Here is a 12480-nt window from a genome sequence, read left to right as displayed (position 1 = left end):
AGAGGGGTCCCTTCTCACTGTCAAGCTAGAAGAAAATATCTAATAAAGGTCAAATAAAAGAGAAAATATTGCTACCAAAAAAAACCTGGTTAATTAAAACCTATTATTTAGCTAAATTATATAGGTGCAAAAATTAGGGTTTTTAATGAATTTTGGTGGCCTATCAGCTTTCACAACCAAGGATGTCTGATACTAATTAAAGTGGATATCTTTTAGGTTGTGTTAAAGCAATTTTATTTTTTTGGACGGCTGGAGTGGAGAAGGGTCACTTGCAAAATAGAGAAAATAGCTATGCTTATCCTTGAGAGAGGAGAGATATTTCGATGGTGCTTAATTAAGTCAATATAATCATATGAGAGGCTACTTGAAAATGGTTCTAATTAAGATGATTGCAATGTGGTGGGCTTGTAGCCTCTGATTAAGATTGAATGTGTTAAAGTATTAATTAAATGATTATTATCTCTATCTTTCTATTAGCATGGTATTAGATCTACATGAGGTCCTGAGTTCAAACTTTGTCTTGTTCATTTATCTCACATTTCAATTAAATATTTCACGTGTTGGTTTGAACTTGCATGTGAAGAGAAGTAAGTGTTAAAGTATTTATTAAATGATTAATTAAATTTAATCAAACATTTGTACACTTTTGAAATAAGTGATAATTTAATAGAGTGGGTAGGCGTGTGCATATTTATTGTACCAAAAGGTGGCAACTGGTTCTCATGCTTGCGTAGATTCCACCCTCTCCATCTGGTGGATGGCCAATTGGTGGCCATAAGCCATTGGCATTTCAAAAGGAAATGCATCCAATCTGATAACTAATTGATATTAATGTATTTCTCATGATTCTCAAGTTTGCATGCACAAGCTTTCACTATCTAGTGCTTACTTTAGGTTTCACGGCTTTGGCTTTGGCTTTGGGAAAGTTAGAAAAATAGCATTTATGAAACTGTTGGAGACTATCACCGAAATGCACCCAAATGGGCCAAATCCTTTTTCAATCTCCTCCCCATTGTTGTTAGTGTTTGAGACAAATGTTTTGTTGCTGTTGGGTAAATCAGTTGGTCTTGGCATGTAGATATATATGTAAACAGGAATTATATCTTACACTTTTAACGGCGACATTATCGTCGACTATTGTCGAAATCACAGCAAGAGATTCGACCGTAATAGGATAGCAAACTGAGGTATGATGTAATTAGTTGTTTGCATTATACATATAAGATCACATAATTTAAGAAAGAAAATTAAGGTGGTTTGGTCTATAACCTACGATCCGTATGTCAAAGCTTTTTTTTTACTACATCTTTCTTTGATTCATTTGATTGTATATAAGATTATATTTATAGAGAAAGAGTCTGAACGTTACATGTCTCTTTTACTTCTACATTAACAATAATAAATCTAATTTATCATGTAGTAACTCCTGTCTCTTAAGTTATTATAACTCAATTTTTTAAGTTCTTGGAACTCTTGTTTCTTTAATACTTGTAACTATTATCTCTTTGAGTTTTTGTAATTTTTGTTTCAATAATATGTAGTATGGGTAATCAATATGAGAGGGCAAACAAACTTAAATATGTTCGGGCTATCCGAACAGGTACAGAGCTCGCCTGCCCTCTTACATTCATTAACTATTTGTATTACATGTAATACATAAACTTATTGCACTATGTCCAAATCCGAGGAGATAGCAATCGAAAATTGTTTAAGATAAGTTGAACAAGAGAAAAAGAAAGAAGCTTTTGTAAAGTAATTTTTTTCCCTCTTCCTTTAATTCCTCTTGTCGTAATTAAATTCATATTTATGCTCCGTTTGTTTCGACGTAAAATGGTTTCCGTTATAAAATGGTTTCAGAGAAGTCATTTTTCGAAAAACAATTTTCCGTCGAAAGCATTTTTCGGTGTTTGGCGCGTACAGAAAATCGCAAATATTTTTTTATATTTTTATTCAATCATATTAACTTATAAAAATCAATTTTTATTCACAACATAAAAATATTAATGTAAAATAATATAAAAATCATCGATGACGAGATTTGGTTACTGACCGACAAGATTCTGTCTATTTTTACCTGATTCTGGCTAATATAGCTAGAATTCGAGATAAAGGCCGGAATCCGAATAGTTTCGTCGGAATCTGGGATAGCCAAATTCAGGCGAAAGTGGCCGGATTTCGGCAGTTTCGCCGGAATCCGGCACAAAAGGCCGGATTCTGGCCATCTGGCCGGATCTGGCCAGAGAGGCCGGATCTGGCCAGATCCGTCCGGCCAGCCGGTCGGGAACCGGCCTCTCTGGCCAGATCCGGCCAGCCGGTCGGAATCCGACTCTCTGGCCAGATCCGGTCAGATGGTCGGAATCCGGCCGGATTCCGGTCAGATTGGTCGCCGAAATCTGGCTGACCGGATTTCGACGAAGGTGGCCGGATTCCGTCGCCAGATTCCGACGACATTAACCGGATGTTGTCGGATTCCGATACTGGCAATATTTCGATGGTGGTCGGCTGCTTGAACGTGAACGTCGACTGTGCTGTTTAAAAATAGATCGACCGCGTCTAGCGTCTTTAGAAAACGATTTACGCTTTTAAAAAACGTAAATCATTTTCCGAAATTTACTAAGCATTTTTGGTCAAACAGAAATCATTTTCCGGTTGACTATTATTTTCGCTCCTACCAAACACCGAAAAATGCCGAAATCATTTTACACCGAAACAAACGGAGCATTAGTAAATTTCTGTCATAGAATTGAACGACATAACAGTAAAATTTAATTATTGAATTAGTACTTTTATATATATATATACACACACACATTAATTTAAAAATTAATTTTTACTGCGTTGTACTTTAGTCTACCAATTGGATTTGCTCTTTTTGATTAGATGGTAAACCAAAAATAAATTTGTATTTAACCTATAATATATTGAGCATTAAAAAGGTTTTTCTTTCTTTCTCTTTTTTTTTTTTTTTTTTTTTTGGGCTTAAATTATGTTCCTAAACTTAAGGAAAAGTTTGCGCCGGAAAACAACAGAAGGAGTTCACCTCCGTCACTCTTCGCCTCATCGGCCTCAACTGTCTCCCACTCCTGTCTGCTCTCTCTCAGTCTCGCCTATTTAAACCTCTGCATTGATGATGACACAGACCCACCTTCTCTCCAAAAACCCTTCGTTCCTCTTCTTCTCTCCCAACCCTTTGATTCGCACTCACACCACCATTCCCACCTCGTCCCTCACGTTCAACCAAGTCCCAAACCTTTGCTCCCCACTCTCTCTCTCGCTCTCTCGCCGACACGCAATGGCCTCCAACTCCGAGCTCTCCAACGGCCTCATCGCCGACGCAGTTCAAGATTCCGAGCTCGACCGCTTTGCCCAGGTCGCCAACGATGTCGCCGACGCCGCCGGAGAAGTCATTCGGAAGTACTTCCGGAAGAAGTTCGATATTATCGACAAGGAGGATCTGAGTAAGCCACTATGATTAAGCCCTTCATATCTCAGACTGGGAAATGGGTTTTTGATTTTCGATTGGATTGGAATCATGTGCTTCAAATGACAAAATCGAGGAAAAGAAAGTGTTTTTTTTTTTTTTTTTGCGGTTTTCTTGTCAGATATCGAGAACTTGCATGGACAAATCCAAATGGTAGGTGGGTTGTGTTCAATGTTAAATCTTGAAAATTGAGAAGAATTCAAAAATAATTATAATAAAAAACTTAAATATCTGTAGCTTATGCTGTTCTGATGGTCCAAAATTTGAATAACTCATATAGGAGATCTAAACATGGTTTGTTATGCATTGATTAAGCTAAATTAATAGCTCACATCAAGTGTAGTGGGAATATCTACCAGCAAGTATTAGATAAGGATGATTAGGGTAAGTTGCTGATTAGAAATATGAGGTCATGTGGTTCAATTAGCCCTCTTTTTGATCAGCAGTTCAATTAATCCTGTCAACCCTTACTGGGTTTCTGAGAATACTGAGGAAAGTGAAATATGATCAAATCAAATTTCTAAATTTTCATGCTTTTATGCCATTTATTTTGCTTAAACTGAGGTACTTGCATTCTGTAGGCTTAGTTCAACAGAGACTATTTGTTTAGTTTGGTCCTGGAAGGCCATAATTTTAAAGGATGGCAAATTGAAGTCCTTTTCTTTCTCTACTTTTGTAAATACCCAGGCTAAGAATAATAGTGTGTGGCTTATTTAGACTTAGTTGTCACATTAGGTCTTTTGTCATATTTTTACTTGATTCGCTGCAGGTCCTGTAACAATTGCAGACCAATCAGCAGAGGAATCTATGGTTTCAATTATACTAGAGAGTTTTCCTTCTCATGCAATGTAAGTGATGACCCTGGGCCCTTTCATTTACAGCTCTTCCGGATCTCTGCCCCCCCTCCACAAAAAAAAAAATAATAAAGAAAAAAGAACTACATAATTCAAGCTGCAAGAAAATCTGCTAAGTCCTTGTACTTTTTTTCTTTTTTTCCCTTACAAAAGAATGAAAAGTCTACCTACTCTATACCAAGTTGTTGTTTTGGGCTAGTTGCGTATTGACTTCAGACTCTCAAGTCCCAGATAATAAATCATCTAAAGTTCAGATTATTATTATTATTGTTTTTCCTTTCCTATCTTCTCCTTAAAAATCAAATGGAAGTTAAAGAAATGTTGTGGATTCAAAAATTCACAGTGTCCATGTGTAAATTACCAGTCCAAAAAATGAAAATCGTCAGTTTTTTTTTTTTAATTTTATTATTATTATTATTATTATTTTATGCGATGCTAACTTATCAAAAGATTTGAAATTGAAATTGCAGTTACGGAGAGGAGAATGGGTGGAGGTGCGAAGAGAAGTTTGCGGACTATGTTTGGGTTTTAGATCCAATAGATGGAACAAAGAGTTTCATCACTGGTATTTTTCTTTATTTTCTTGAAATATTATCATCATTGAGGTTGAAAGCTTTTTGAATTATACACAAATAATTTAACTTGTATTTATTCCAGGAAAACCATTGTTTGGTACCCTCATTGCTCTGTTATACAGGGGTAAACCGGTAAGAATTCCTCAGCTGCTTTCTTAGTTCATAATTTGGAGTTGCATTATTTTGGTTTAATAGAAAATGTAGGATTTTTTATTAATTTTTTTTTTTATATATATTTGAAAGATAAAATACTATTTTTAGAAAATTTTAAAAAGTAAGTGAGGAAGGAAGGGAAAGAAAATCAGTCCTTGTCACTTCAGTATATATTGCTGTCGGTTGATAAGGTTTTTCGCCCTAATTAAGCATGCAACCTAGTCTCTGGGGCATGTGAGTTGTATTACCTTTCAAATATTCTTGTACTAGATTTCGTTCATTTAATTTGTCACGTATTGTCTCATGAGTGGAAATGTGGAAATTTAGATAATTGCCTGGTTAGTTCTTCTTGTGAAATTAGTCACAAACTTCTAAAAATTATAAGCATGTTTTTTCAGATTCTTGGCATAATCAATCAGCCTATTCTAAGAGAGAGATGGATTGGAATAAGTGGAAGGAGAACAACACTAAATGGACAAGAATTGTCTACTCGCTCTTGTGCAAAACTGTCACAAGCCTACTTGTATGATTACTATATTTCTTCTGAAGCAGAAAAAAAAGTGTACAGGAAATAGTACATGTGATGTTTTTTCCTTGCATCTGCGTTTTTTTTGGGAGGACATTGAAACTGTTCGTGCATAAGTTTTGTAAGTAGTGGATCTATAACCCATTTTCTTTTTGCATTTCTTCTCTTTCATTTTCTCTGTTTAGGTACACTACAAGTCCTCATCTATTCAGCGGAGATGCAGTAGAAGCATTTGCTCGTGTTAGAAACAAGGTCTGCATTTATCTGCTTAAAATTGATTTTGAAAAGGAGGTTGCTTGTGGCATGAAGAATATTTCCCAGTAATATCTGATACTGCTATGATGTGCTTATGATGTGATAAATCTGTAAGAAAATCATGATAATTTGATTAGTTTGACTGTTTCTGATAGTGTTTATGTTTACTTATTTTTTTCCTCTTTACTTCATTTTATGTTTATGCACCTCTCCACCAGCCTTCCTGACAAAATTTTGGGCCAATTTTAAGTTCTGTCACCGGATGTCTTGCAGTGTACAATTTGTTGATATTTTGAGCAAAAATGAGACTTTTGATCAAATTTAATGGTTTCCCAGTAAACAAATTAGACATTACACCTCTTATACTGCAAAACAAAATGAAATATAGATTTATTGATAGCCAATTTTCTTTTCCGACTCTTCTATGATTTGCAGGTAAAAGTGCCATTATATGGCTGTGACTGCTATGCTTATGCTCTTTTGGCTTCCGGTTTTGTGGATCTTGTTGTTGAGTCTAGTCTGAAGGTAAGCTGTGGACATTTTTGTTTTACATTGTTGCTATATGACTAAGGCACTCTGGACGTGTGGCTATGGGTATAGGTACCTTTCAAGTAGATAGTTGTGTCCAGGTTTTTCCAAGAAAACAAATAGGCTGGAAAAGAAATTCTGATAATTTTTGGGGGTTACTGGGGAAACTACCTCAGACATATTTACCAGGGTTTTTCCTTGTCTGCAATCTTTTTGGTTTGTTAATGATCTTATGCAGAAAATATAGCTATAATGCTCTCATCTAATCAATCTTATTAAAAAAAAAATGCTCTCATCTAATCAGCATTGTAATTTTTTCTTTTTCACAGCCATACGATTTCCTTTCACTAATACCTGTAATAGAAGGTGCTGGGGGTGTTATCACTGATTGGAAAGGAAACCAGCTTCACTGGGTGGCTTCTCCAGATTCAAGTGCAACAAGTACGCTTATTATCTGCAATGTTTTCTTTTTCGCAGTGACCATAAAATTCATTTCATTCTGGTTTTGCAGCTGATTTGCATGGTCAAATCATATTGATGATTTTAGTTGTAAAATGCCCCGATGCTTATCGCCGTATTTTCCAGGTTTTAACGTATTGGCGGCTGGGGACAAACAGGTTCACCAACAAGCTGTAGATTCATTACAATGGCAGTGAACATTTGCACTGAACTGTAATATGTAAAAGACTATTCCCTGAAGGATGTAGATGGACCTTTATAATTCAAAAAAATTGACTGCAAAGAATCAGTTAAGAGGATCTGAAGTTTGTGCATACTGAAAAGCAATTGCAGGGCTATTTTCATCTTGTATAATATGTGGAATTTCATTAGCTATATTCCCTTCCCACCTCAATTTAATTTTGTCTGCATGTGAGTCTTCTTCTATTATTTTTAAGTGGCGGATAAGAAAAGTCACATCAGCCGGTATGAAATGAGTGTAATAAATAAGTGTAAAGAGTAGCATTACTTGAAACTTGACATTTGTGTTTGGAGCAAAGGATTTTTACATACATTTTTAACAAGATTAATAGAACATGTGATATATGTTCAAAGAGCATTTTAGACATTTTAAAAATATATGTGAGAATCATATGCTCTAAGGGCATGCCAATTTAATATACTAGATTGAAGAAATTTCTTCCAACCAACTTTAGAAGTGTCATCAAGCATTACGCTGATCAGGCCGTCCACAAAGGCCATGGCAAGTATAAAGTATGGGACAAAGTTATCAATTTTAAAGCCAAACACCACAAATATCAATACCAAAATTAAAGCAAACATAAAAAAATCAACATAGAGATTTTAATAACAAAGTGGATAACTTTTTGAAGAATTCTTTAAAAGTAAAATCACTTGAGTGGTCAGCCAATCAAATGATTCGTTCACCTCCCACCACAATGGTTCTAGAACTCTAGTGACTATAGGCTTTTTTGTGATTTGTATAATGAAAATTATTACATTGTTTAAGGCTCAAAAGGCATTTAAAAACATCTCCAAGAACAATGAAAAATAATATTTCCAAGTTATGAAAGTCGTAACTTACGAGGCCAACATAAGTAGGGAGAAAATTGAATTCTTTTGGGCTAAGTTGGCTAAGGTTTTACACAGTATATCGCAATCGCAATCTCATTCGAACGAGATCTTAGGTTTCACAATTTTTTTGAGTGACAATCGAACATGGTTCAACTACCACTTTAATTGAGGTATTCTAAGATCCTTTTGTTCGAACAAGACTACGATCGAGGCTTACTACAAGTGCCTTTAATATCGCATTCAAATCGGATGCGATCATGACCGTGGTCGAGGCATTCTAGAACTTTGTAAAAACTTGACGCACATTCTCAATTGAACTAGAGTCATTTCATTCGAATCTTCTATCTCTTAATTTCAGCACCGAATTTTCACCGATTCAACCCTAAACTTAAACATTACATTTGACACTAGATTTGCCAAATCTAAAACTTATAGCTACTAAAAAAGTATGTATTTCTCACATGTTATTAAGAAAAAAATATGTATTCCTTACATGCTAAGAGACATATAACAATTTTATAAATTATGTTAGAAGAAAACTTAGTTAAACGTTGGAAGCCACACCAGCTAAAGATTGCAAGAAAGATCGATTGCTCCGCAAACTTCTGCATTCCACAATCTTGTCGATCTAGTGGGCCTCACCCCACAACCATATGGTAACCCATCTCAGCTCTTCCTATCACTATTAGTCTAGGTGATTTTGTGTCTTCTTTAGTTTAATCCATGTTAACTTGTCAAAAAAAAAAAAAAGAAAAAGAAAAAGTGAAACCTTAAAGGGTAGGCAAAAATCAGTAAGTCTCCGACCCATCTCCGACTATTCCATCCAACTCCGACCTTTTAGAGGCGGAGGCAACTCGGAATCACCTCCGTCGGAGGTTTTTCAACTGTTTCGACTTTGGTGAAAGCAGTGTTAGATCACCATTTATCCCAAAAGCTTAAAATGACAGGAAAAGATAAATTTAATAATTTAATCAATACTTTAATAAGCGGAAGCCAAAAAAAGCATTTCCGAATCAGATGCAGTCGATACACATAACCCTACCGCCATATCATCTTCCTCGGGTATAGAACAATATTTTCAGGCGTAAATTTTTTGAAAACACCCATCTATAAATGGCTGCATTAAGTCCTACGTACTCAAGTGTGTGTGTGTGTGTTTTTTTCTTTTTTGCAGAGAATTTTTCAACATTTCATACTTATGTTCTTGGAATGGAGTTAGTTATCCCTAAAGCTCGTGGTACGTGAGAAACAATCAATAAGCACTATGAAACACCGAAAACAAAATTCTAAAATCCACAAACCCTCGACCTCTTGCTTGTTAAGCAATTTGGGTGAAACTCGGATTTGAGCTACCCTGGATATATTCTAAAACACTAATACAATGTGCATAACGATAAGGGAAATATCAAATCTAGTCCTTAATTAGGTTTAATTCTTGTGGTTTCAATTTCGACAATTAGGTCCTTAATTAAGTTTTTCTCTAGTTTCAAATAAGTCTATTGTTCCGTTAATCTACCCTCCAATTAATTAACAGTAAACCGCGTCAAACCAATCAATTAATGTCACGTGGCTCTCGTCATGTGCCAACTGTATGTGCGGCATAACACATTTATTTTAAAATATTACAAATATAAGCAAAACAAAGATTTTAATTTTTTTAACTAATGGATCATACTTAACTGTAATTTTGTTTTAGAGTACTTTATTTTTGCCTCTATGAAGGAAAATTCTATCTCCACCACGGCCATTTGTTGCATATAATACTTTTCATTTTCTTCATTAATTTCACCCTTCCTCCTAGATTCTTTTTTTTTTTTTTTTCTCCTTCTTTTCCCCTGGAGAGAGTCATTATTATTGCAGGCATTTTCTGAAACAAGAGTTCAGCTAGCTAGTCTATTAAACTAACACATGTATGGATAGAGCATGTGATTTTTACATGTATTTTTAATAGAACATGCGCGCATATGATTTTCACATACATATCCTTTGAAAACACATGTCATTTTAATAGACTGGATTGAAAAAAATTCTTCAAACCCAGTTCAAAAGAAAACTTTGTCGACCAGTGCATAATCAACAGATGGACATGGATAAATGTAACCTCATTATATATATTATATTACGGATAGACAGAACACAATACACTTCATGTAGTTCACTATTAGTATACACATACCACATAACTAAATTTGACACACATTCTTCTAATAAAGAAACTATATATATATATTACACATATGAGGGTTCAAAACTTAGGGTTTTTTTTTTTTTTTTTTTTGTATGCCATATAATATAATATAGAAAGAGCTAGATGTTTCTTTATTTAGATACTACCACTCAGACTGCCAATCTGTAAGGCTAAAGCATCAGTTGGGTATGAGTTTGAAAGGAGGCTTCACAAAAGCTGGTGATGGATCATAGCTTCCATAGTCTTTGGTGTTAGCCTTGAGAAGCCTTTCATGGATTGTGTCCTCTTCATTGTGGCGAGATGGTTGCTGTTCTAACAAGAAATCAGAAGGAGATCGTTTCTGTGGTATTCCCTAGCCAGTAAAAACTCAAAAAAATAAATCATATATAAAAAGGAAGATTTTTGTGCAATTGTTCATTAAACCCTATTCATCAAACTAAATTTACATGATTACTATTAGATTATAAATTAAATTATTGAATTCATCATTTCTTATGATCAATTTGAGTTTTTGGAATAATTGATTATTTAACATGGTATCAAAACAAAAATCTTAAATTCGAAATTAAAAAGGTGATGGTTTTTGTTGTATTTCCTAGCCAATAAAAACTCATAAAAATAAATCGGCAAAATTGACAAATTAGGAAGATTATTGTGCAAGTTAAACCTTATATATTCATCAAACTAAATTTGTATGATTACTGTTAGATTATAAATTAAATAACTAAATTCATCATTTTTATAATTAGTTTAAGCTTTTAGAACAATTCATTATTTAACACGGTATCGTAGCAGATCGATCCTAAATTCAAAATCAAAATTAGGAGATGGTTTCTATTGTATTTCCTGACCAGTAAAAACTCAGGAAAACAAATCAGCGAAACTGACAAATAAGGAAGATTGTTGTGCAAGTTTATTAACCCTATGGATTCATCAAACTAAATTACATGATTTAAATTATAAATTATATTATTAAATTCTTCATTTCTTATCGATTAAAACTTTTGAAACACTTGATTATTCAATACGGTATCACAACTGAGATCCTAAATTCGAACCATGCATGTTCTAATAATTCACCGCTCGTTTTAATTATATATTCTACATGTTGGAGCATCACTTATTGATTAAAGAGAGTTTAAACCCAGCTGTAAAAGTTTTAGAATTGTTCATCATTTCGTATCCCTTGAGCTTATTTAACTGCCTTAATGTTCTGTCAGCAATTTTTCAGAGAAAGGGCAAACTTTTTCAGATATGTTATAACGGTACAATTCATCCCTAGTGCTTTTTATCATGCATGCATATCACATGAAACGGCTACAAGAAGAAAGAACACCCCCACCCCACCCCCACACACAAGCAAAAAATAAAAGGAAAAGGAAATAAGATCAACAAACCTCGTTAAATATTGCATCAGCTTCTGTAGCCAACTCATTGACGAACTTGGAGTACTGTCGGCCTGCAGCATGCAAAAGCAATTCAAGCAAATAAATGGTGTAAACTTCTCCTCTTGCCTTGTATATTTCCAACAAATCACATGCAAAATAGTATATATATATCATATATGGAAGAAAGTTTCATCAAAAAGAACATGCAGCTCATTTTGTTCATGACATGCCTTGCACTAATATAAGCAACAGGCAAAGAAGATCAAGATCAAGCCCCATGAAACTTTTAATGACCAACTTAATAAAACCCTAACATTATTCAGCAGTTGATATGTATATATATATATATATATATATATATATATATATATATATATGTGTGTGTGTGTGTGTGTGTGTGTGTGTGTGTGTTCAACCCCTTCTTGTTCAAAAAAAGGTCTGACAGTGAGTTGCAGTGGCATGCACCAAAGGCTGCAGCAAAGTGAGTTAAAAAGACCCACCTGCCAGACAAGTTGATAAGATGAGAGATGCTGAAATGAGGAAGAGAAGACTGAAGTTCTTTAGAAGATGAATGAGAGCCATGTCAGGGAACTTTGTGTTTTCTAATTATAACCTTTGTTTCTCATGCAAGAGAATATTAGACCAAATGTTATGCTTCCTTTCTCATTTTAAGGAGCAAAAGAATTGACTAAGAGTGGGAAACTTAACTGGCCGGGTCTTTGAGAGAAACTGAAAATTGACAGTCGATTATAAAAATGTAAGTTTCATTCTCTTTTTAGTTTAAAATTCAAACAGAAAAGGGGACGGAGACCACTTTCCTGTTGTTGGGGCACTAAGTCTACCAAGTTAGTGGATTCATTGGATTTGATATGTTCAATATTTTAGATGATAGTCTGACTATGAGAAAGAACCCTAGTGGAAATTATCAGATTACCCCTCAGTTATAAAACAAAGTCAGCTTATATTTTCAACTTTTTGATTTTTTACCAAAGCCCATTA

General features: G+C 34.5%; 2 protein-coding genes across 4 annotated transcripts; one reads left to right on the top strand and one right to left on the bottom strand.

Annotated features, from left to right (window-relative positions):
• Nucleotides 1-3005: 3005 nt before the first annotated feature.
• On the top strand, nucleotides 3006-7202 carry LOC133882813 (bifunctional phosphatase IMPL2, chloroplastic). Its single transcript, XM_062322037.1, has 9 exons — nucleotides 3006-3458; nucleotides 4251-4329; nucleotides 4806-4900; nucleotides 4993-5042; nucleotides 5462-5586; nucleotides 5775-5841; nucleotides 6280-6369; nucleotides 6702-6813; nucleotides 6958-7202. The coding sequence occupies exons 1-9, from the start codon at nucleotides 3128-3130 to the stop codon at nucleotides 7026-7028; spliced, it is 1020 nt and encodes a 339-aa protein (XP_062178021.1). The 5' UTR covers nucleotides 3006-3127; the 3' UTR covers nucleotides 7029-7202.
• Nucleotides 7203-9992: 2790 nt separating this feature from the next.
• LOC133880915 (protein CASPARIAN STRIP INTEGRITY FACTOR 1-like) lies at nucleotides 9993-12183 on the bottom strand. Of its 3 annotated transcripts, none has more exons than XM_062319876.1 (3): nucleotides 11982-12183; nucleotides 11491-11552; nucleotides 9993-10400 (listed from the first exon to the last, which is right to left on the bottom strand). In XM_062319876.1, exons 1-3 carry the CDS (start codon nucleotides 12061-12063, stop codon nucleotides 10272-10274), a joined length of 273 nt encoding a protein of 90 aa, XP_062175860.1. In that variant the 5' UTR covers nucleotides 12064-12183; the 3' UTR covers nucleotides 9993-10271. The 3 variants fall into 3 exon arrangements, with proteins under 3 accessions (XP_062175860.1, XP_062175859.1, XP_062175858.1); XM_062319875.1 differs by having other exon boundaries at nucleotides 9993-10433; nucleotides 11982-12178; XM_062319874.1 differs by having other exon boundaries at nucleotides 9993-10445; nucleotides 11982-12166.
• Between the last annotated feature and the right edge of the window lie 297 nt (nucleotides 12184-12480).

Source organism: Alnus glutinosa, chromosome 11, assembly GCF_958979055.1.
Source record: "Alnus glutinosa chromosome 11, dhAlnGlut1.1, whole genome shotgun sequence".
Classification (NCBI taxonomy): domain Eukaryota; kingdom Viridiplantae; phylum Streptophyta; class Magnoliopsida; order Fagales; family Betulaceae; genus Alnus; species Alnus glutinosa.
The sequence above is the reverse complement of the archived record's forward strand: the minus strand, read 5'-3'. Positions and strand labels throughout refer to the sequence as shown.

What these genes read in the sequence shown, in the direction of transcription:
- LOC133880915 (XM_062319874.1), bottom strand. Translation starts at nt 12,063, where the DNA reads ATGGCTCTCATTCATCTTCTAAAGAACTTCAGTCTTCTCTTCCTCATT. An exon ending in CTTATCAACTTGTCTGGCAG is followed by an intron (nt 11,553 to 11,981) that starts GTGGGTCTTTTT and finishes TGCATGCTGCAG; the next exon opens with GCCGACAGTACTCCAAGTTC. An exon ending in CTGATGCAATATTTAACGAG is followed by an intron (nt 10,446 to 11,490) that starts GTTTGTTGATCT and finishes TTTACTGGCTAG; the next exon opens with GGAATACCACAGAAACGATC.
- LOC133882813 (XM_062322037.1), top strand. Translation starts at nt 3,128, where the DNA reads ATGATGACACAGACCCACCTTCTCTCCAAAAACCCTTCGTTCCTCTTC. An exon ending in TATCGACAAGGAGGATCTGA is followed by an intron (nt 3,459 to 4,250) that starts GTAAGCCACTAT and finishes GATTCGCTGCAG; the next exon opens with GTCCTGTAACAATTGCAGAC. An exon ending in TTGCTCGTGTTAGAAACAAG is followed by an intron (nt 5,842 to 6,279) that starts GTCTGCATTTAT and finishes TATGATTTGCAG; the next exon opens with GTAAAAGTGCCATTATATGG.